This window comes from Salvelinus alpinus, chromosome 22, assembly GCF_045679555.1.
Source record: "Salvelinus alpinus chromosome 22, SLU_Salpinus.1, whole genome shotgun sequence".
Classification (NCBI taxonomy): Eukaryota; Metazoa; Chordata; class Actinopteri; order Salmoniformes; family Salmonidae; genus Salvelinus; species Salvelinus alpinus.
Window position 1 is genome coordinate 22,343,282 of NC_092107.1, and position 25,490 is coordinate 22,368,771.

At 42.6% G+C, this 25,490-nt stretch overlaps 1 protein-coding gene across 3 annotated transcripts in view; it reads right to left on the bottom strand.

Moving 5' to 3' along the window:
- Window positions 1-752: 752 nt before the first annotated feature.
- Window positions 753-25,490, bottom strand: part of masp1 (MBL associated serine protease 1) — a 61,117-nt gene continuing 36,379 nt past the window's right edge. The window contains exons 8-11 of one of the 3 annotated variants that reach the window (XM_071359536.1): window positions 14,101-14,179; window positions 11,258-11,395; window positions 2,871-2,945; window positions 753-2,647 (exon numbers count right to left, since the gene is read on the bottom strand). In XM_071359536.1, the coding sequence (XP_071215637.1) occupies window positions 1,764-2,647; window positions 2,871-2,945; window positions 11,258-11,395; window positions 14,101-14,179 (1,176 nt within the window). In that variant the 3' untranslated portion in view covers window positions 753-1,763. Of the gene's footprint in view, window positions 2,648-2,870; window positions 2,946-11,257; window positions 11,396-13,578; window positions 13,859-14,100; window positions 14,180-25,490 lie in introns of those variants that run through there. The other 2 variants (XM_071359535.1, XM_071359537.1) reach the window with 2 other exon arrangements.

Below are 25,490 nucleotides of genomic sequence, written 5' to 3' on the forward strand. Positions count from 1 at the left end.
CCCCATTCGTCTTCCCTCCCCCCCCCCCGTCCTTGTCGAGGGCGCTCCTATTTACAAGGTACGGAAGATCATGGACATGCGTTCTCGGGGACGTGGTCACCAGTACTTAGTGGATTGGGAGGGTTACGGTCCTGAGGAGAGGAGTTGGGTTCCATCTCGGGACGTGCTGGACCGTTCGTTGATTGATGATTTCCTTCGTTGCCGCCAGGGTTCCTCCTCGAGTGCGCCAGGAGGCGCTCGGTGAGTGGGGGGGTACTGTCATGTTTTGTCTTTCATCATGTCTTGTCCCTGTGCTTCCCTCTGCTGGTCTTATTAGGTTCTTTCCCTCTTTCTCTCTCTCTATCGTTCCGTTCCTGCTCCCAGCTGTTTCTCATTCTCCTAACGACCTCATTTACTCTTTCACACCTGTCCCCTATTTTGCCCTCTGATTAGAGTCCCTATTTCTCCCTCTGTTTTCCGCTTCTGTCCTTGTCGGATTCTTGTTTGAGGTTTGCTGCTCCTGTGTCCTTGTTCCGCCCTGTCGTGTTTTTGCCTTCTTCAGATGCTGCGTGTGAGCAGGTGTCTATGTCAGCTACGGCTTGTGCCTTCCTGAAGCGACCTGCAGTCTGTGGTCGCGTCTCCTGTCGTTCCTCTCTACTGACGAGAGGTTTTCAGTTTCCTGTTTTGGATTTACCTTTGATATATCCAGGAGAATCATTGTTTGTTTGATACTGGAATAAAGACTCTGTTTCTATTACGTCGCTTTTGGGTCCTCATTCACCTGCATAACACTTACAGAAGACTAAGAGTAAAGTTGAATTGATTATATTTTAATTCACAATTGACTCGATTTTAATCCACGATGTCGAAAGCACATGGACATTGTTCAATTGTCAATTCCACTGCAGAAAAATGTAATCTGACACCAATACCGGTAGCTATGGTCTGAGAGGGATCAAGAAGAACAGAACCTCAGTAACACAACAGCATTGCAATGCCTTCTCAAAAAATGTGGTTATTTCATTATCAATTTTACCATCCATGATAATGTCAAGGAAATACAAAATAATACTGGCCAATGCCATGTGCAAATTATAAAACATCATTAGATGACATGTACAGTATGTCCCTACTCTTATACCTTATACGGGGTAACTTGTCAGATATAAATGGCTACAGCATTATATGAGTTTAGGAGTGCAGTTTGTATCTGAGAGCACATGAATGATACATTGGAGTTCATCACATAAGAATGCACAAGGATTTCAAGTCGAGTTTGACATGGAAATTGCTTGTCATCGGGACGTAATTGACACGATCATATAAAATATAAAGGCTTATGAGTGTGATAAGATGAGGTTGGAGTGCATTGTTGGAGTACAATAATTCATGATCAGCTTTTCTGGTATCATGTGGGGCCTGAGTTGGAGATAATCTTTCGAATTCACAATATACAATACAAATATTACGTTGGGTGGTGTCAATTGAATAAAAAAAAAAGAAATGGCACTTTTCGATCCTTAAATTGGAATGTCAACTCATCTCCTAAATAAAGCTGAATTTAAATGGACTTGATCCCAAACCCTGAAGAGAGAAGTTATGAATGGGGAAAGGGGACGAGGGTGAACAGGAGACTGAGGACATGAGACGTGGATAGGGGATAGGTTGAACAGAGGGGAATGATACAACGGAGTTCATCATATAAGAATGCACAAGGATTTCAAGTCGAGTTTGACATGGAAATTGCTTGTCATCGGGACGTAACTGACCCCCCCTATTCCCTCTCACCACCAAGGCCCCGTCCCCAGTTGGCTCTGCAACCAATCGGCGTAGTTGGCCACCCGGGTGTAAACCCCATAAACCCTCTGGCTCCCACACTCCTCCGGGCCCCCCCATGACACCAGGCCTTGGGCCACCCAGCGCCCACTTCCGGGCTCCTCCATCACAAACGCCCCCCCGCTGTCCCCCAGGCACGTGTCGTGGCCACCCTCGTAGAAGCCGGCACAGAACATGTTGTCAGTGATGTTGTAGTTGATGGAGCGTGATGCATAGCTGGCCTTGCACTCCTCCTGCGCCACCACAGGCAGCTTGACATACTGCAGCACGTCCGACACCATGCCCAGGTCAGAGGAGAGAGCGGTGGTGTCGGCGGCCACAGAGGCATTGGGGTTGGAGATGCCCCAGCCGGCCACCAGGCCCAGGGTGTTGAGCTGGGGGCTCTGGGGCCTGTCTTTGCCCTGGGGAGGGGGCAGGCAGACGGGCCGCACTAGCTCCCCCACGGGCACCGCCTGACTCAGCTTGACCAAGGCGATGTCGTTGTTGTAGTTGCGAGGGTCAAAGTGAGGGTGGAGGATGACTTGTTCCACAGAGCGGTTGGTGGCGTTTTGCTTGGCACGGACGTCGTGCAGGCCCAGGTAGACTCGGATGTGTTCGGGCGCCACAGGCACTACGGTGGCGCCACGGCGTTGGGAGCGCAAAACGTGAGCGGCCGTGAGGACCCAAGACTCGGATAGCAGGGCACCGCTCCCGAACCAGCGGTCCTCCGGGACACGGGACATATCTTCCACGGTGAGGAGGACCTGCCAGGGGAAGAGACCTGGCACAGTGCTACGTCCCCCAACAATACGCTTAATCTGTGCTGGGAAGGGCTGGGACGGCTCCCCACATACTGAAACACACAGACACACACAGTGTGTGAGTTGGACTCATGCTCTCGTGATGAGGTAGCCCTGTTTGCATCTTAAAACCAGCGGCACGCTCGGTCCAAGAGAGAATTTTGAAATAGTTAAGATGATGGTTTCCTGAACAGGAGACCGGGACTCGGATCCCTACAGATCCATACACTCTTACTGTACAAATTCAACAGTTAGGCCTGCAGTAGTGAAGCTTACCTGGCAAACAGGTAGGAATTTTAGTCCCATGTTCTGAGTTGGTCCACTCTCCCTTCTCCCCACAGGTGTACATACCTGCACAGACAGTCAATAAATTACATACAGTTGAAGTCGGAAGTTTACATACACCTTAGCCAAATACATTTAAACTCAGTTTTTCACAATTCCTGACATTTAATCCTAGTAAAAATTCGCTGTCATCACCACTTTATTTTAAGAATGTGAAATGTCATAATAATAGCAGAGAGAATGATTTATTTCAGCTTTTATTTCTTCTGACCCACATTCCCAGTGGGTCAGAAGTTTACATACTGTCAATTAGTATTTGGTAGCATTGCCTTTAAATTATTTATCTTGGGTCAAACGTTTCGGGAAGCCTTCCACAAGCTTCCCACAATAAGTTGGGTCAATTCCTCCCGAAAGAGCTGGTGTAACTGAGTCAGGTTTGTAGAACTCCTTGGTCGCACACACTTTTTCAGTTAAGACCACACATTTTCTATAGGATTGAGGTCAGGGCTTTGTGATGGTCACTCCAATACCCTAAGTCATTTTGCCACAACTTTGGAAGTATGCTTGGGGTCATTGTCCATTTGGAAGACTCATTTGCGACCAAGCTTTAACTTCCTGACTGATGTCCTGAGATGTTGCTTCAATATATCCACATCATTTCCCCATCTCTTTTGTGAAGTGCACCAGTCCCTCCTGCAGCAAAGCACCCACACAACATGATTCTGCCACCCCCGTGCTTCACGGTTGGGATGGTGTTCTTCGGCTTACAAGCCTCCCCCTTTTCCCTCCACACATAACAATGGTCATTATGGCCAAACAGTTCTATTTTTGTTTCATCAGACCAGAGGACATTTCTCAAAAAAATACGATCTTTGGGCTTTTTTTATGGCGGCTTTGGAGCAGTGGCTTCTTCCTTGCTGAGCGGCCTTTCAGGTTATGTCGATATAGGAATAGCTTTATATAGATACTTTGTACCTGTTTCCTCCAGCATCTTCACAAGGTCCTTTGCTGTTGTTCTGGGATTGATTTGCACTTTTCACACCAAAGTAAGTTAATTTCTAGGAGACGGAACGCATCTCCTCCTTCCTTTCTGAGGTCTTGGCTGATTTCTTTTGATTTTAAGGTAGGCCTTGAAATACATCCACAGGTACACCTCCAATTTACTAAAATTATGTCAATTAGGCTATCAGTAGCTTCTAAAGCCATGACATAATTTTCTGGAATTTTCCAAGCTGTTTAAAGGCACAGTCAACTTAGTGTATGTAAACTTCTGACCTACTGGAAAAATGATTTGTGTCAAGCACAAAGTAGATGTCCTAACTGACTTGCCAAAACTATAGTTTGTTAACAAGAAATTTGTGGAGCGGTTGAAAAACGAGTTTTAGTGACTCCAACCTAAGTATATGTAAACTTCCGACTTCAACTGTATATGCATATATGCAAATAGAAATATCAGCATTGGCTCAAATCATCATAACAAATGAAAGAACCCAGAATGTTTTCTGACTAATTGACTTGATTTTGGAAAAACTCCGGGCCCGTTTTCCCAATAGTGATGGAATTGAGGCTTACGAGTGTTTTAATGATGCATTGTAAAACACCCATTTCCCAAAACACCACGCAGTGCACGAGTTACAAAGTCACACTTGACTCTGCCATTGTGGGAGCTCCTGTACTGAAAATTATTCCAGAAATATGCTAAAGAAGTCACTGTAAATCTTAAAAGTCATAATTTTTTAAAACATGTTTTACACAATACCATTTTTCCAACAAAATAATAAATATTCTGTAATTCAAATCAAACTTTATGCGCCGTATACATCAAGTGTAGACTCCACCGTGAAATGCTTACTTACAAGTCCTTAACTTCTTATGGCTGAAGGGGCAGTATTGAGTAGCTTGGATGAAAGGTGCCCATATCAAACGGCCTGCTCCTCAGTCATAGTTGCTAATATTTGCATATTATTATTAGTATTGGATAGAAAACACTCTAAAGTTTCTAAAACTGTTTGAATTATGTCTGTGAGATTAACAGAACTCATATTGGCAGGCAAAATCCTGAGTTGAAATCAAAACAGGAAGTCAGAAATCTGAGCTTGTATGTATTCACCAGAGTCCCTAAAGAAATCCCCTTGAGCTATTAATGATGTTGCAATGCCTAGGGGTTCCACTAGATGTCAACCATCAATAGAAATTATAATGAGACTTCTATGATGTTGTGGGGGAGAATGATAGCAGAATCAGTCAGGTGTCCATCAAGCAGCCATTTTCTGATCATGCTTTTTCCTCGTGGAAGTCACTTACGTTCCATTGCTCACGAAGACAAGAAGGAATACTCCGGTTGGAACTTTATTGAAGCTATATGTTAAAAACATCCTAATGATTGATTGTGTACTTAGTTTGAAATGTTTCTTCGACCGGTAATATCACTTTTTGAAGTTTTTGTCCGATATAACGCTGACCAGAATTAGCGTTTGGATATGTAAACCAGACGCGCTAACAAAAGAAGGTATTTGGACATAAATAACGGATTTTTTCAAACAAAACAAACATTTATTGTGGACCTGGGATTCCTGGTGTGCTTTCTGATGTAGATCATCAAAGGTAAGGGAATATTTATCATATATTTTATTTTTTATGTTGACGCCATCTTTGCGGGTGTGGTGTTTTACTTTTGAGCGCCGTCTCAGATTATAGCGTGGGTTTCTTTTTCCGTAAAGTTTTTTTGTAATCTGACACAGCGGTTGCATTAAGGAGAGGTATATCTATAATTCCATGTGTATAACTTGTATTATCATCTATATTTATGAGTATTTCTGTTGAAACGATGTGGCTATGCAAAGTCACTTGATGTTTTTGCCACTAGTGAATCTAGTCGCCTCAATGTAAACTCAGATTTTTTTGATATAAATATGAATTGAATCAAACAAAACATGCATATATTGTGTAACATGAAGTCCTATGAGTGTCATTTGATGAAAATAATCGAAGGTTAGTGATTCATTTTATCTCTATACTGGTGTTTGTGAAGCTATCTTTAGCTGGAAAAAATGGCTGTGATTATTGTGGTTTTGTGGTGACCTAATATAATCGTTTGTAGTGCTTTCGCTGAAAAGCCTATTTGAAATCGGACACTTTGGTGGGATTAACAACAAGATTACCTTTAAAATGATATAAGACACATGAATGTCTGAGGAATTTTAATTATGAGATTTCTGTTTTTTGAATTTGGCGCCCTGCACTTCGACTGGCTGTTGTCATATCGATCCCGTTAACGGGACTGCAGCCATAAGAAGTTTTAACCAACAGTGCAGTGCAAGAAGAAGAAAGTATTTACCAAGTAGGCTAAAATATAAAGTAATAATAAAAAGTAACACAATAAGAATAACAATAACGAGGTTATATACAGGGGGCACCGATACCGAGTCAGTGTGCAGGGGTACAGGCTAGTTGATGTAATCTGTACATGTAGGTGGGGGCAAAGTGACTATGCACAGGTAACAAACAAACAGCGAGTAGCAGCAGTGTACAAGAGGGGCTGGGTCAATGGAAATTGTCCGGTGGCGATATTTATGAATTGTTCAGCAGTCTAATGGCTTGGGGGTAGAAGCTGTTGAGGAGCGTTTTGGTCCTAGACTTGGCGGTCTGGTACCGCTTGCCGTGCGGTAGAAGAAAAAACAGTCTATAACTTGGGTGACTGGAGGCTCTGACAATTGTATGGGCTTTCCTCTGACAACGCCTATTATATAGGTCCTGGATGGCAGGAAGCTTGGTCCCAGTGATGTACTGGGCCGTTCGCACTACCCTCTGTAGCACCTTACGGTCAGATGCTGAGCAGCTGCCATACCAGGCGGTGATGCAAACGGTCAGGATGCTATCGATTGTGCAGCTGTGGAACCTTTTGAGGATCTGGGGCCCATGCCAAATCTTTTCAGTCTCCTGAGGGGGAAAAGTTTTTTTGTGCCCTCTTGACGACTGTCTTGGTATGTTTGGACCATGATAGTTTTTTGGCGATGTGAACACCAAGGAACTTGAAACTCTCGATCCGCTCCACTACAGCCCCGTCGATGTTAATGGGGGCTTGTTCGGCCCGCCTTTACCTGTAGTACACGTTCAGCTCCTTTGTCTTGCTCACATTGAGGGAGAGGTTGTTGTCCTGGCACAACACTGCCGGTTCTCTGACCTCCTCCCTATAGGCTGTCTCATCGTTGTCGGTGATCAGGCCTACCACTGTTGTGTCGTCAGCAAACTTAATGATGGTGTTGGAGTCGTGTTTAGCTACGCAGTCCTGGGTGAACAGGTAATACAGGAGGGGACTAAGTACACACCCCTGAGGGGCCCCAGTGTTGAGGATCAGCATGGCAGACGTGTTGTTGCCTACTCTTATCACCTGGGGGCGGCTCGTCAGGAAGTCCAGGATCCAGTTGCAGAGGGAGGTGTTTAGTCGCAGAGTCCTTAGCTTAGTGATGAGCTTCGTGGGCACTATGGTGTTGAACGCTGAGATTTAAGTCATTTTTAGAGATGTAGTCGATGAACAGCATTCTCACATAGGTGTTCCTTTTGTCCAGGTGAGAAAGGACGGTGTGGAGTGCGATTGAGATTGCGTCATCTGTGGATCTGTTGGGGCGGAATGCAAATTGGAGTGGGTCTAGGGTGGCCTTATAGAGTTGGTTGAGAGCAGTCTTAGCGCCAGTGGTGGTAAATAGACGGCAACGAATAATACAGATGAGAACTCTTGGTTGATAGTGTGGTCGACAACTCATCATAAGGTACTCTACCTCAGGCGAGCAATACCTCGAGACTAAGGTAAAAAAATACCTAATACCTACTGGAGCAGGTCAACCCTGCTGTGTGTGCAGGCTTCTGTTCCGGCCCAGCACTAACACTCAACCTAATGAGTTGATTATTAAGTGTGCTATTGCTGGGCTTGAATAGATGTCTGCTCACCCAGTAAATCAGGGATCAGTGGAGCAAGGTTGGCCACCTCTGGTATGGGCTGAAATGATGCTTTATTAATAATAGCCTACTTGTTATTAAGATGTCCAACTAACCTTTACATTTGAGTTAGCTTGTGCACTTTGAAATTATATGAAAGTGTTAATTATTTGAAGTGAAGTGTTTAAACTTGTTAACTTAAAACTATTATTCAAGATGAACTAGTGTCAATGTTGATTAATCCCAGGTCACAATCCTGCAATAAAGAGCGGAAGGGAATCTGTCTCTAATTTGTCTGTTTCTGTGTTTTATTCTCAAATGAACACTACCTTTTTGTTCAGTTGTAAGCTCTCCAATTAGTTTTATTTGATTATCACTCTTTTTTTCAGGATATCAGCCACGTGAACCCATTAATTAAGCAAATGATATTGGCATGCAACGGCAATTCAGCCATAGGCCTACAGCAGCGGTTACCAACTCCAGTCCTTGAGTAACCCCAACAGCACATATTCTTGTTGTAACCCCGGACAAACATACCCGATTCAACTCATTGAGGGGCTGACGATTAGTTGACAAGTTGAATCAGGTGTGCTTGTCTGGGGGTACAATAAAAATGTGTACTGTCAGGGATACTCATGGATCAGAGTTTGGAACCACTGGCCTACAGTATGATGGCATTTGCCTTATGGCCATTTGCAACGCACCCATTGACATTCTGCATCTGAAGCAAAGAATAGCTTAACTCACACATTGTTTACATAGTGTTGAGCTATATGTTCTCAATTTAAAAACGATACCAGTAGACAATGTATATGAGGCTAATCATTATACCAGTTTTTGTACATGTATTGTGCTGACATGAAATTGTTTAGTGCAAATCTAACCCCTTGTAACCTAGGTAGTGAAATGTCTGGAAGCAGATGTTAGGCTCCTTAGTTTAAAACAAACTCACAACTACTACTACCACCAAGTTCAATGACAGATACTTTTCTCCCAGAAGGTCTCAGTGGCACTTGGAGTTGCCACTTCGATAATGAATATGGTTTGCCTAATGTGTTTAAATTGTAAAGAAAGAATAGTTAGGCTATAAGAAATACATTTTATTCAATGGGGCAAGGAAAACGCAGAGATGACACACAAAATACTTTTCATTTCACCCATACAACAATATAGCCTATTATTGAAATACAAACTCACAAACAATAGTATTTAACATGTTCCAAATCACATGTTATATAGTCATACAGTATAAGGGGGCATGAGGACAAGGTGAAGGTGCTTTGTACTCAAATGGCACAACAGAATCCTTTAGATTGACCAAAGCACAGCATATTACAACCATCTAGTATAATTGAGTGATGTCTCCTTTCATATCTGGAAAAGGACAAAGTACTAAACTGCTGCAGCATTGCTCATCTTCACAGTGGGAATCAAGTCGATGGGTGTCTTGATAGAGGTCAGCTGGTGAACCTACAGTACATAAACAAATGAAAAGCACACCTGATGTTAGAATATACTGTAAACTCATTAGGTCATCTATATCATCAGGGCTCTTGATTGTTTGGTTGTGTTTAATTCATTCAGTTGTTTTAGTGTTGTATAAAGATTCAATCTATTGCTGGAACAACCAATCGTCAACACAGCAGGTTGTCCTACCCCATTGAGGCCTTTTTCCTATGACTGTAATGTCCATACATTTCCCCTCTTATGAATTAAGTTCTCAACAAATTATCATTGGGTCAGTACCTCTGGAGTCTTTTTAGACAATAATATCCTCTTCTAGGCTATTTGGACGTCATATTGTAGAATTTGTTTCTCCCCTTTTCATGGTCATGGCTAGGATCCAGCTTTTGTCAAATTAACATCAAATTTGACTTTTTTGTAGCAGGTTAGTAGAAATTGCACAGCAGGTTAAGATAATTAGGTTAAGGTTAGGAAAAGGTTCAGCTAAATTGCTAAAAAATATATACTTTTAACATTAATTTGACAAAAGCTGGATCCCTTCTAGCCATTACCCCTTCTCATAAGCCTAGATTGCATGGTTGCATCTAAGAAAAGGTTGTTTTATTGTTCTGTCAACAGAGTAGGCCTAGGCTACCGTAATCTTAAAAAAGATTCTGCTAATGTCTCCAGTCATGTAAAGTGTAGTAGAATTTTATTAAATGTTTATCGAAGGCCACATTTTTCCTGTGCAAAGGAAAGATACCCGTAGGCCTATTCCACTACACACTCATTAATAGCCTAAATTATGACTATCCAATCTACTCATCACATTAGGAATAGTAGGCTTACATTAGTCTGCAAATGCAATGATAGATGCATACAATCCTTCGTTATAAAGCTGCATTTTTATGGTAAAAAAAATTGCTTCCTGAAATACTTGAAACTCACTCTCTGCCTATGTAAGAGACATGTTAATAGCTAGACTAAAAGCTATATAGCTAGCTAATGTTGGATAACTTAGCATAACAGCTAAACTAAACGGGGGAGAGAAAAAAAAACGATCGGACTTACCAGTGGGTTCAGGTCTTCACGGGTAAAAAGGTTTCTTTGCTTTTCTGACAGTTCTTGAGTCTTGTCTCCGTTGGTGTTTCATGATTGCAGGTCATCTGTAAAAAAAAAAATCCTGTGGTCTTTCCTGCTTTGTTAGAGTAGCCAAATACTGCACAGAAGTTGACCGTGATGATGAATCAACTTATTTTAGGCACTGTTATCATGCAGCATGTGGTAGCCACTCGGCTGTAGTTGTCGAAATAATTGATGTGGTGGGCTTCCAACATGGCGATCAGGATGTGTCATACATCAACTGGCACCCCTCTATGTTGACCTTTAGATTATTGGTTAGGCTACAGTGAAATGCACGAGCTTTCATTTAATAGTAGCCTATAGGCCTAATATACGAATATTGAAGCGGCTCAGGTGTAGCCTAATCCAATGGTTTAGTACTAGGTAGGTCTATCGATTGTACATATATATGAAAGTAATGTCAATATGTAGCCCAATCTAGCTATCATATAATTTGGTGCATTTTACAATTTGGTGCATCTCGGTTTTCATAAAAATAAAATTGAATCCTTGCTTCCCTTGTATATAACATTGCAAACTTTTTAGGCTATTTATATTTAACAATTACATTTTCAGCGGTCACAGAGAGACAGAAACATCTTTATTCTATGTTTAGCGGAAATCTAGCGACGCACTTTGCTGTTCTAAGAGTGCTCTGAGGCAGGCGTTATAGTACGAGCGTTTTCAAGTGCAACGTTAATAAAGACGATTTTGGGAAGCCGCTCGGAAATTTAAAGATTACCTTATGAAGGTTATATCGATGAATTTAGCCTTAAGATGCTTTTTGGAAACCGGGCCCTGGCTCTTATAGGGACCAGAGTTTTTCCTGGTCAGGTTGCATGGTCAAGAAAACTTTGGGCCCTAAGATGGGAACATACTGTTGATCTTGGGGTGAATCTGGTACATGGACTCCCTGCAGGTGTACTGGATTTTAGAACCGAACAGGGTGCTGTTGCCAGAGCTCTCGAAGATGACGTCACCCATGGCAACCTCCCCAGGAGTCCCACAATCCACCACTGAGAGAGGAAGGAGAGGAAAAAGAGTATTAGCAAATACTGTATGGTTTGAAGAAATGGATCGACAACTGGACAAGAGTTAAAGAGGAAACATGGGACATGAGCAGCACAAACATGTCATTAGATCGGCGGATATAATTTATTCTCCATGTACTTGATAATATGAATGATTTTTTAATGACTTCAGGGTTCTCCACAGGATTTTTTTTAACACAATCAGTCCCACCGCGACGCCGGCGAGATTTGGACTTTTAACCCCAAATCTAAGTGTGTTTGAGCTAAAGACTTCAGGTGTATACCGTTGGATTTTGTCTTCTGCATCTGTTGGTACCAACCATTAGTCTGTGTGATTAACGGGGGCTGAGCTAGAGTGGTGTTTGTGAGACAAGGATGGATCCCGAAAATGACATACCCAAATTTAACTGCCTGTAGCTCAGGACCTGAAGCAAGGATATCCATATTCTTGATACCATTTGAATGAAACACTTTGAAGTTTGTGGAAATGTGAAATTAATGTAGGAGAATATAACACATTAGATCTGGTAAAAGATAATACAAAGAAAAAAACATTAGTTTTTTTGTACCATCATCTTTGAAATGCAAGAGGAAGGCCATAATGTATTATTCCAAACCAGGCGCAATTTCGATTTTGGCCACTAGATGGCAGCAGTGTATGTGCAACGTTTTAGACTGATCCAATGAACCATTGCATTTCCGTTCAACCGTTTGTATCAAAACTGCCCAAATGTGCCTAATTTGTTAATGAATAACTTTTCATGTTCATAACTGTGCACTCTCCTCAAACAATAGCATGGTATCCTTTCACTGTAATAGCTACTGTTTATTGGACAGTCAGTTAGATTAACAATAATTTAAGCTTTCTGCCAATATCAGATATGTCTATGTCCTGGGAAATGTTTTTATTACTTACAACCTCATGCTAATCGCATTAGCCTACGTTAGCCCAACCGTCCCGCGGGGGACCCACCAATCCTGTTTGAGTTAAAAAAAACATCTGTAGAGTCTGAAATGGTTTGTGCTACAAACTATTAATGAAAAGCAGAGACTCTCACGAACATGCACATGTAACTTTTAACAAGAAACACCTGTTAATTGAAATGCATTCCAGGTGACTACCTCATGAAGCTGGTTGAGATAATGCCAACAGTGTGCAAAGCTGTCGTCAGGGGAAAGGGTGGCTACTTTGAAGAATCTCAAATATAAACTATATTTTGATTTGTTTAACACTTTTTGGTTACGACATGATTCCATATGTGTAATTTCATAGTGTTGATGTCTTCACTATTATTCTACAATGTAGAAAATAGTAAAAATAAAGAAAAACACTTGAATGATTAGATGTGTCCAAACCTTTGACTGGTACTGTAAATGGATTTTTATTAGGTTTTTGCTTTGACTGACCTAATTTAGTCAATAAAACTCATAAATGTAACTGTTTATGTAAAAAAAAAAAATGTTTTTCTACTTGGTTATCATGAAAAGAAAATGGTAAAACACTTTGTGAGGCTAACTATAATGGCTGGAAATGCAGATAAATGAAAAGTGCCGAGATTTTTGAACACCCTGTAACTGCCATTTCCTTCTTTCAATTTTTACATAGTGGTGCAGCCAGTCCACAATGTGACGCAGCGCCTTTCTTATATTCTTTGGGGAAAACCCGGACTATTACAGACTACTGAATGGATGGGAGTCTGATGATCACCAATAAAATGACTGATAGAAGAGAGATGAGCCAACGGGAGAAAGCATATTTTAGTGGCACTGTACATCTCGTCATGTGCTCATGACGCTAAAGAATTCAGTCCACCATAGAGGTTGTGGATTCTCCATAGTGCTAAATATGGCATGCTTCTCCTTCTGCTCTGAGATTCTATGTTCTAGGCTGTGGTTATTCAATTGAATTTGTATTGGGCTCCCGAGTGGCGCACCAGTCTAAGGCACTGCATCTCAGTGCAAGAGGCATCACTGCAGTCCCTGGTTCAAATCCAGGCTGTATCACATCTGGCTGTGATTGAGAGTCCCATAGGGTGGCGCACAATTGGCCCAGTGTTGGCTGGGGTAGGCTGTCATTGTAAATAAGAATTTGTTCTTAACTGACTTGCCTAGTTAACTAAATAAATACAAATAAAGTATTACAGTGAAATAAACACAAACACACTGAATAAGAAAGATTCCAGAGTTTATTGCAGTGTGTGATGTCACACTCCAGAGTCAACAGTACAGTGTGATGAGGGAGACAAGGGGAAAAGATTCCTTATGACTTCCTATGATTGCTCTTCTCTCCTTGCCAATGCCATAACCTTGTAATCTAGAGAAGCACTGAACTTAAAGACACCAAGTCTGTATAGGGGTACTGGTTAGATGTCACTGCATGGCTTTAGTACAGTATCTGATTTCTTAGAATGCTGGGCAGAGATCAACGGCTCCTCCGAGATTCAATTTCTGGATGGCGGTGGATGAGAGGAGTAGGGAAAGAGGGAGAGAGAGAATATGGAGGGAGGGAAAGAGGAGACAGAGTACTGTACAATGCAAATATATACACAGAGGCAGAATACAATGAAAGGACCAGGTAGTTCCTATGTGAATTAGAGGCCTCATTAAACATGACACTCGCACTGAACCAAATTCAATGCCATACAACATACAAACACATGCAGGCGCACACACACATGACCACTTCTTACTTTCACAAAGTGGGACAAAACTGTTCCATGAGCCATCTTTCTGACACTCGATCTGAAAGTGCTCCAGTTCCTCTCCATCCTTTCAGAGAGAGAGAAAAGAGAGAGAGAGAGGAAACATACAATTGATCAACAAAATATAGCATTTTTCAAACAGCTAAAACAGCTTTTTCCTGCATCACTATGCATAGTTCTATGTAAACATTTTTTTTATATACACTGCTCAAAAAAAATAAAGGGAACACTTAAACAACACAATGTAACTCCAATATACACTGCTCAAAAAAAATGGCGCCACACCAAACTGGAAGTCTTCCGACTAGCTTGGAAAGACAGTACCGTGCAGTACCGAAGAGCCCTCACTGCTGCTCGCTCATCCTACTTTTCCAACTTAATCGAGGAAAATAAGAACAATCCAAAATTTCTTTTTGATACTGTTGCGAAACTAACTAAAAAGCAGCATTCCCCAAGAGAGGATGGCTTTCACTTCAGCAGTAATAAATTCATGAACTTCTTTGAGGAAAAGATCATGACCATTAGAAAGCAAATTACGGACTCCTCTTTGAATCTGCGTATTCCTCCAGGGCTTAGCTGTCCTGGATCTGCACAGCTCTGCGAGGGCCTGGGATCGGGAGAGACACTTAAGTGTTTTAGTACTATATCTCTTGACACAATGATGAAAATAATCATGGCCTCTAAACCTTCAAGCTGCATACTGGATCCTATTCCTACTAAACTGCTGAAGGAGCTGCTTCCTGTGCTTGGCCCTCCTATGTTGAACATAATAAACAGCTCTCTATCCACCGGATGTGTACCAAACTCACTAAAAGTGGCAGTGATAAAGCCTCTCTTGAAAAAGCCAAACCTTGACCCGGAAAATATAAAAAACTATCGGCCTATATCGAATCTTCCATTCCTCTCAAAGATTTTAGAAAAAGCTGTTGCGCAGCAACTCACTGCCTTTCTGAAGACAAATAATGTATACGAAATGCTTCAGTCTGGTTTTAGACCCCATCATAGCACTGAGACTGCACTTGTGAAGGTGGTAAATGACCTTTTAATGGCGTCAGACCGAGGCTCTGCATCTGTCCTCGTGCTACTAGACCTTAGTGCTGCATTTGACACCATCGATCACCACATTCTTTTGGAGAGACTGGAAACCCAAATTGGTCTACACGGACAAGTTCTGGCCTGGTTTAGATCTTACCTGTCGGAAAGATATCAGTTTGTCTCTGTGAATGGTCTGTCCTCTGACAAATCAACTGTACATTTCGGTGTTCCTCAAGGTTCCGTTTTAGGACCACTATTGTTTTCACTATATATTTTACCTCTTGGGGATGTTATTCGAAAACATAATGTTAACTTTCACTGCTATGCGGATGACACACAGCTGTACATTTCAATGAAACATGGTGAAGCCCCAAAATTGCCCTCGCTAGAAGCCTGTGTTTCAGACATAAGGAAGTGGATGGCTGAAAACTTTCTACTTTTAAACTCGGACAAAACAGAGATGCTTGTTCTAGGTCCCAAGAAACAAAGAGATCTTCTGTTAAATCTGACAATTCATCTTGATGGTTGTAAAGTCGTCTCAAATAAAACTGTGAAGGACCTCGGCGTTACTCTTGACCCTGATCTCTCTTTTGACGAACATATCAAGACTGTTTCAAGGACAGCTTTTTTCCATCTACGTAACATTGCAAAAATCAGAAATTTTCTGTCCAAAAATGATGCAGAAAAATTAATCCATGCATTTGTTACTTCTAGGTTAGACTACTGCAATGCTCTACTTTCCGGCTACCCGGATAAAGCACTAAATAAACTTCAGTTAGTGCTAAATACGGCTGCTAGAATCCTGACTAGAACCAAGAAATTTGATCATATTACTCCAGTGCTAGCTTCCCTACACTGGCTTCCTGTTAAGGCAAGGGCTGATTTCAAGGTTTTACTGTTAACCTATAAAGCGTTACATGGGCTTGCTCCTACCTATCTTTCCGAGTTGGTCCTGCCGTACATACCAATACGTACGCTACGGTCACAAGACGCAGGCCTCCTAATTGTCCCTAGAATTTCTAAGCAAACAGCGGGAGGCAGGGCTTTCTCCTATAGATCTCCATTTTTATGGAACAGTCTGCCTACCCATGTGAGAGACGCAGACTCGGTCTCAACCTTTAAGTCTTTACTGAAGACTTATCTCTTCAGTAGGTCATATGATTGAGTGTAGCCTGGCCCAGGAGTGTGAAGGTGAACGGAAAGGCTCTGGAGCAACGAACCGCCCTTGCTGTCTCTGCCAGGCCGGTTCCCCTCTCTCCACTGGGATTCTCTGCCTCTAACCCTGTTACAGGGGCTGAGTCACTGGCTTGCTGGTGCTCTTTCATGCCGCCCCTAGGAGGGGTGCGTCACTTGAGTGGGTTGAGTTACTGACGTGATCTTCCTGTCTGGGTTGGCGCCCCCCCTTGGTTTGTGCTGTGGTGGAGACCTTTGTGGGCTATACTCGGCCTTGTCTCAGGATTGTAAGTTGGTGGTTGAGGATTTCCCTCTAGTGGTGCGGGGGCTGTGCTTTGGCAAAGTGGGTGGGGTTATATCCTTCCTATTTGGCCCTGTCCGGGGGTTTCTTCGGATGGGGCCACAGTGTCTCCTGACCGCTCCTGTCTCAGCCTCCAGTATTTATGCTGCAGTAGTTTGTGTCGGGGGGCTAGGGTCAGTTGGTTACCTGGAGTACTTCTCCTGTCTTATCCAGTGTCCTGTGTGAATTTAAGTATGCTCTCTCTAATTCTCTCGTTCTCTCTTTCTCTCTGAGAACCTGAGCCCTAGGACCATACGTCAGGACTACCGGGCATGATGACACCTTGCTGTCCCCAGTCCGCCTGGCCTTGCTGCTATTCCAGTTTCAACTGTTCTGCCTGTGGTTACGGAACCCCTACCTGTCCCAGACCTGCTGTTTTCAACTCTTAATGATCGGCTATGAAAAGCCAACTGAGATTTATTCCTGATTATTATTTGACCATGCTTGTCATTTATGAACATTTTGAAAATCTTGGCTCTCTCTAATTTTCTCCTTCTCTCTTTCTTTCTCTCGGAGGACCTGAGCCCTAGGACCATACGTCGGGACTACCGGCCGTGGTGACTCCTTGCTGTCCCCAGTCCGCCTGGCCTTGCTGCTATTCCAGTTTCAACTGTTCTGCCTGCGGTCATGGAACCCCTACCTGTCCCAGACCTGCTGTTTTCAATTCTTAATGATCGGCTATGAAAAGCCAACTGAGATTTATTCCTGATTATTATTTGACCATGCTTGTCATTTATGGAAATTTTGAAAATCTTGGCTCTCTCTAATTTTCTCCTTCTCTCTTTCTTTCTCTCGGAGGACCTGGGCCCTAGGACCATGCGTCGGGACTGCCGCCCGTGGTGACTCCTTGCTGTCCCCAGTCCGCCTGGCCTTGCTGCTATTCCAGTTTCAGCTGTTCTGGCTGCGGTTATGGAACCGCCACCTGTCCCAGACCTGTTGTTTTTCAACTCTTGATGATCGGCTATGAAAAGCCAACTGAAAATTATTCATGATTATTATTTGACCATGCTTGTCACTTATGAACATTTTTGAACATCTTGGCATAGTTCTGTTATAATCTCCACCCGGCACAGCCAGAAGAGGACTGGCCACCCCTCATAGCCTGGTTCCTCTCTAGGTTTCTTCCTAGGTTTTGGCCTTTCTAGGGAGTTTTTCCTAGCCACCGTGCTTCTACACCTGCATTACTAGCTGTTTGGGGTTTTAGGCTGGGTGTCTGTACAGCACTTCGAGATATTAGCTGATGTACGAAGGGCTATATAAAATAAAATTGATTGATTGATTGAAGTCAATCACACTTCTGTGAAATCAAACTGTCCACTTAGGAAGCAACACTGACTGACAATAAATTTCACATGCTGTTGTGCAAATGGAATAGACAACAGGTGGAAATTATAGGCAATTAGCAAGACACCCCCAATAAAGGAGTGGTTCTGCAGGTGGTGACCACAGACCACTTCTCAGTTCCTATGCTTCCTGGCTGATGTTTTGGTCACTTTTGAATGCTGGCGGTGCTTTCACTCTAGTGGTAGCATGAGACGGAGTCTACAACCCACACAAGTGGCTCAGGTAGTGCAGCTCATCCAGGATGGCACATCAATGCGAGCTGTGGCAAGAAGGTTTGCTGTGTCTGTCAGCGTAGTGTCCAGAGCATGGAGGCGCTACCAGGAGACAGGCCAGTACATCAGGAGACGTGGAGGAGGCCGTAGGAGGGCAACAACCCAGCAGCAGGACCGCTACCTCCGCCTTTGTGCAAGGAGGAGCACTGCCAGAGCCCTGCAAAATGACCTCCAGCAGGCCACAAATGTGCATATAATATGTGGACAACTATTAATACCAGGGTGTCTGGCTAGACTGTAAACTCTCCTTCCAGACTCATATTAAGCATCTCCAATCCAAAATTAAATCTAGAATCGGCTTCCTATTTCGCAACAAAGCCTCCTTCACTCATGCTGCCAAACATAACCTCGTAAAACTGACTATCCTACCGATCCTTGACCTGTATGCTCTCGTTGGCTGGTCCTCGCTACATATTCGTCGCCAAACCCACTGGCTCCAGGTCATCTGTAAGTCTTTGCTAGGTAAAGCTCTGCCTTATCTCAGCTCACTGGTCACCATAGCAACACCCACCCGTAGCACACGCTCCAGCAGGTATATTTCACTGGTCATCCCCAAAGCCAACACCTCCTTTCACCGCCTTTCCTTCCAGATCTCTGCTGCCAATGACTGGAACGAATTGCAAAATTCGCTGAATTTGGAGACGTATATCTCCCTCACTAACTTTAAAGCATCAGCTGTTAGAGCAACTTACTGATCGCTGCAGCTGTACACAGCCCATCTTTAAATAGCCCATCCAACCAACTACCTACCTCGTCCCATATTTGTTTTTTTGCTCTTTTGCACACCAGTATTTCTACTTGCACATCTATCACTCCAGTGTTAATTGCTAAATTGTAATTACTTCGCCACTATGGCCTATTTATTGCCTTACCTCCTTACTTAATTTGCACACAGTGTATACAGATTTTTATATTGTGTTATTGACTGTATGTGTGTTGATCCCATGTGTAACTCTGTGTTGTTGTTTTTGTCACACTGCTTTGCTTTATCTTGGCCAGGTCGCAGTTGTAAATGAGAACTTGTTCTCAACTGGCTTACCTAGTTAAATAAAGGTGAAATAAAAAATAAATAAATACACTCGTATCCATGGACCGGTTTGTACATAAAACATTCTCCATTCAGACTGCAAAGGCTACAGTTTCCTCCTTAACCTGATTTAAAGGCAAGAAGGCCAGTGTGTTGTGTACCGTGTTCAGCCAATCAGGTTTTCACCCCTGGTCTGATAAAAGTTGTCCTTACTGAACAGTTTTTAATGACATATATTGGATTTGTTGGCATGAACTCATTTACAGAATATTATTCATAGTTTCACAGAAAGTGAAATTATAAAGTAGAATTCATATATTCTTTCACTCCAGATGCAATTCATGTAATGATTATTTGAAAAGGTCTCTCTCTCCCTTTCTCAACTATGCAAGGATAATAAACGGAGAATAGCAGCAGCTTAAAAATGGGGGTGGGGTGGGGACAATGCAAAGAGTCCAGGTAGCCAGTTGATTAGTTGTTCAGTAGTCTTATGGCTTGGGAGTAGAAGCTGAAACCTTTTGGACCTAGACTTGTGCTCCCGTTACCGCGCAGTAGCAGAGAGAACAGTCTATGACTAGGGCGGCTGGAGTCTTTGGCAAATTGTTGGGCCTTGCTCTGACACCGCCTGGTATAGAGTTTCTGGACGGCAGGAAGCTTGTCCCCAGTGATGTACTGGGCCGTACGCACTGCCCTCTGTAGTGCCTTGCGGTCGGAGGCCGAGCAGTTGCCATACCAGGTGGTGATGTTCTCGATTGCATCATCTGTGGATCTGTTGGTGTGGTTGGAAATTGGAGTGGGTCTAGGGTTTCTGGGATAATGGTGTTGATGTGAGCCATGACCAGCCTTTCAAAGCAATTCATGCCTACAGACGTGAGTGCTAGTCATTTAGGCAGGTTACCTTGGTGTTCTGTAAAAAATTGTAAACTTAATCAATATGTGGATGATACTACTATTTTTAAACGTCAAATCCATATCAATCCAAAATGACAAAGTATTTAAATGCGGGAACACGTTCGATTGGAGAACCATCTGTGAACATGTAGTTCATCTGAAACATTATTACGAGAGATTAAAAACATGTATTTAGTTTTGCCAGTATAAAGACAAAGTTTAAAATCTGCAAGGGATTCCTGTATAGCTATAAAATCTAACTGTAATTTTGACAAAGCCAGATCAACAGTCGGGGTGATAGCATGTATAATAGTATCATACGCATATAAACTCATCAAAAAAAGAAATATCCCTTTTTCAGGACCCTGTCTTTCATAGATAATTCGTAAAAATCCAAATAACTTCACAAATCTTCATTGTAAAGGGTTTAAACACCGTTTCCCATGCTTCAATTAATGAACATGCACCTGTGGAACGGTCATTAAGACACTAACAGCTTACAGACAGTAGGCAATTAACATCAGAGTTATGAAAACTTAGGACACTAAAGAGGCCTTTCTACTGACTCTGAAAAACACCAAAAGAAAGATGCCCAGGTTCCCTGCTCATCTGCGTGAACATGCCTTAGGCATGCTGCAAGGAGGCACGAGGACTGCAGATGTGGCCAAGGCAATAAATTGCAATGTCGTAACTGTGAGACGCCTAAGTGTTAGGTGAAAATGATCTGTTAATTGAATGATTAGAATGTTCCGCCCTGAAACATATAATTGTATGGAATTGATTGGAATGTATAAAATCAGAATCAATAAATGTGTAGTCTAGTCAGAATTAGGGTAAAGACAATATGTCTTTCTGGTATTTTAAACACAGACTGTCTGAGCTTGGTGCCGATCTGACTAGAGATTTGGGAGAGAACAGGGAGTACGTGTCTAGGACAAGGTCACTAATCTCTGTCGGCTGGGTAGTGAGACAGTGTGTGCGTAGCAGGACATTGTGTGCGTCTGTTTGTGTGTATGTGTGTGTGTCTGTTTGAGTGTATGGTTGTGTGAATGTGTGGGCATGAGAAGTCAGTATAAAATGTATTGTTTTTTTATTTTCGAACGTTCCCGTGAATAAACCTTTTTAACTATTTTAGCTGGGCCTCCGTCTGTTTCATTCGACCAGGATCTTACAAATTCTAGTTTGCAGACTGAGTAATATAATTAAATTGGGTTATGTACCTGGAGAACATAATTCTCCTAACACTAAGACAGTGCTACAGGGAGACAGTATGGATAGCTGATCATCCTCGCAGTGGCAGACCACATGTAACAACACCTGCACAGGATCGGTACATCCAAACATCACACCTGAGAGACAGGTACAGGACGTCAACAACAACTGCCCGAGTTACACCAGGAACACACAATCCCTCCATCAGTGCTCAGACTGTCCGCAATAGGCTGAGAGGGCTTGTTGGCCTGTTGTAAGGCAGGTCCTCACCAGACATCACCGGCAACAACGTCGCCTATGGGCACAAACCCACCATCGCTGGACCAGACAGGACTGGCAAAAAGTGCTCTTCACTGACGAGTCGCGTTTTTTGTCTCACCAGGGGTGATGGTCGGATTTGCGTTTATTGTCGAAGGAATGAGCATTACACCGAGGCCTGCACTCTGGAGTGGGATCGATTTGGAGGTGGAGGGTCCGTCATGGTCTGGGGTGGTGTGTCACAGCATTATCGGACTGAGCTTGTTGTCATTTCAGGCAATCTCAACGCTGTGCGTTACAGGGAAGACATCCTCCTCCCTCATGTGGTACCCTTCCTGCAGGCTCATCCTGACATGACCCTCCAGCATGACAATGCCACCTGCTCGTTCTGTGCGTGATTTCCTTCAAGACAGGAATGTCAGTGTTCTGCCATGGCCAGCGAAGAGCCCAGATCTCAATCCCATTGAGCACGTCTGGGACCTGTTGGATCAGAGGGTGAGGGTTAGGGACATTCCCCCCCCAGAAATGTCTGGGAACTTGCAGGTGCCTTGGTGGAAGAGTGGGGTAACATCTCATAGCAATAACTGCCAAATCTGGTGCAGTCCACGAGGAGGAGATGCACTGCAGTACTTACTACACTAGATATTGACTTACTTTTGATTTTGATCCCTCTTTGTTCAGGGACACATTATTCCATTTCTGTTAGTCACATGTCTGTGGAACTTCTTCAGTTTATGTCTTAGTTGTTGAGTCTTGTTATGTTCATACAAGTATTTACACATGTTAAGTTTTCTGAAAATAAACGCAGTTGACAGTGAGGACGTTTCTTTTTTTGCTGAGTTTAGATTAAGTTTACGATTTTTTTTACAGATTGACCAATGGTGATTATATAAATAGTGAAGAAATCGACCACTGTGGTACACCTTTATGTACTTCTTGAAATTCAGACCTAACCCCATCAATCACAATGGCCTGAGTTCTGTAACTTACTGTAACGGTTCTGTAACGACAGACGCTGGAAGACGAGAAGCAAGTACAGGGTGTGGATTTAATAATAAATAGGCATGAAACAAAACAAGAAGAGCGTCTGGACAGGAGAAACAGCATCAATGCTGACTCGGGAATGAGCGTAACGATGGTGGCAAGTGTGCGTAATGAGTGAACTGGTGGCCTTGAGCGTGGGAGAGGGGGAGCGGGAGCAGACGTGACACTAAGATAATCGTGAAACTACAAACAGGCGTCAGAACTCAGGCCTTTCGAGGACAACTTCTTCTATTAAATAGCATGATCAACAGTATCAAAAGCTTTTTACAGGTTCACAAACAAAGCAGCGCATTTCATTTTAGTGCCTAAAGCATTGAGAAAATCATTAAGACCTAAAGTGGTTGCTGTAATAGTGCTATGCTAAGGCCTAAAACCAGATTGGTTTACATTCTAAATACATTTCTCAGATAATTAAGGAGCAAAGTTGTACATTTACCAAGGATTCAAAAATCTTAGCAAGACAAGGAAGCCTAGAAATGGGGCGATAATTATTACGATCAATACTATCCCTGCCCTTATGGAGTGACAGCACAGTGCTTATTTCCATACTTTTGAAATATTTCTTTATAACATTGTTAAATACAAAATATGGGTTATTGAGCCAACATTGATGGGCACTACACACTTAAGCAGACCGGGATCCAATTGGTTACACCCTGTGGATTTTTTGCTGTCTATTGCTAGCAAAGGATCCAGTGCTTCTTTTTCTGTCAATGTGATGGAAATTGTTATGTTTGTGATTTTCTAATAACCAATTTCTGTGTTCATGCAAATGACTGATTGAACGAATCCTCACTATCAGTATCTGCAATTTGGCAGTATGCCCAGAACCTTGTTTTGAGAAAGGGATATCTCAGTTTCAAGGTCTCAGCTTAGAGAGAAAAAGCCTTGTGAGGTATTGGTCTGTCACACGCATGACCCTGTATTGGTCGGTCACATGGATGAAGCCAATGTTAATGATGAATTAATTATGAATGATGAATAAGCTAAATCCTGGAAATATAACTTGTCTGTATATAAGAGAACTAACGGGACTGCCCCGGGAATTGCTCCTGATCGACATGTGTACTTGGTGCATTGAGTTGGTTGGAACCTCTCCACCATGCTGATAATAAAGAATGATTCATTTAAGATTGACTTCGAATGTCCCTATGTAGAATTTCCACAACAATAGTCTTAAAGAAAAGCTTTGCCTGTGATTTCTCTGACCATTCAGCAAGTTTCCCCTATCAGCATCCAGCCCAATATCATTGTGAATAGGCTTAGAAGGTCTTTCAAAGAGAGAGCCCACTGAAATAAAATGGTGATTAAATGCACCAATGATGGCATTTTTTCACCGTAACGAGACATTTTTACATTTACATTTAAGTCATTTAGCAGACGCTCTTATCCAGAGCGACTTACAAATTGGTGCATTCACCTTATGATATCCAGTGGAACAACCACTTTACAATAGTGCATCTAACTCTTTTAAGGGGGGGGGGGTTAGAAGGATTACTTTATCCTATCCTAGGTATTCCTTAAAGAGGTGGGGTTTCAGGTGTCTCCGGAAGGTGGTGATTGACTCCGCTGACCATTGTCTTAATTAATTTCTGGTGGCAGAGAGGAGGAAGTCAATCCCTTCAGGGATTTAACAGTTTCCAGAATTTAGCCGGGTTCTCATTACAATCCGAAAGAGCGGTTACATAGTAATCAGATTCAGCCTTTCTGATTTGTGACTCACAACCTGGATTCGGTCTCATGTAGCAAAATGTGAAGTGGTGTTTTTGACATTGGATAAAAGTAGAGACTCAGAGCTACAAAATGGTAAAACATACACTGCATTTGAGGAACAATGGGAAAGTAATTCTGCTTTGAAAGTTGATCACCTTGTAAACTCACTTTTGAAAAAATCGCCTTTGAATGTTTTGCTATCGAGTGAAGAGATCTTCTTTGTCTACACCCATTCAGCATTGTTCACACCCTCTTAAGCTTTAGCCCCACCCATCTCGGAGCGCTCTCGGAGCGCACACTTGATGCTCTGGCCGATGATTTGTTTACCTCTGGACAACATGAAAACAGCCTAACCAGCTCGGCTGGCAACAATTTCATTATGCTTTTTTGCAGACGTTTACTGACACCAGCCATATTCAACGGGTGATGTACACAAGTCATGTAACGTTAGCTAACAAGCCAGCCAGCTAACGTTAGATAGTTAAAGTTCTTGATGATCTGATAGTTCTTGATTTAGGTGCACTCTTACTGGCAGCAACATCCTTGCCTGTGAAGCCCTTTTTGTGCAAAGCAATTATGACGGCACGTGTTTCCTTGCAGGTAACCATGGTTGACAGAGGAAGAACAATGATTCCACGCTCCACCCTCCTTTTGAAGCTTCCAGTCTGTTATTCAAACTCAATCAGCATGACAGAGTGATCTCCAGCCCTGTCCTCGTCAACACTCACACCTGTGTTAACGAGAGAATCACTGACATGATGTCAGCTGGTCCTTTTGTGGCAAGGCTGAAATGCAGTGGAAATATTTTTGGGGGATTCAGTTAATTTGCACGGCAAAGAGGGACTTGAATGAATTGCAATTCATCTTATCACTCTTCAAACATTCTGGAGTATATGCAAATTGCCATCATAGAAACTGAGGCAGCAGACTTTGTGAAAATTAATATTTGTGTCCTTCTCAAAACTTTTGGCCAAGACTGTATACTGTATTTTATACCATCTATTGCATCTTTCCTATGCCACTCGGTCATCGCTCATCCATATATCTCATTCCATCCCTTTAGATTTGT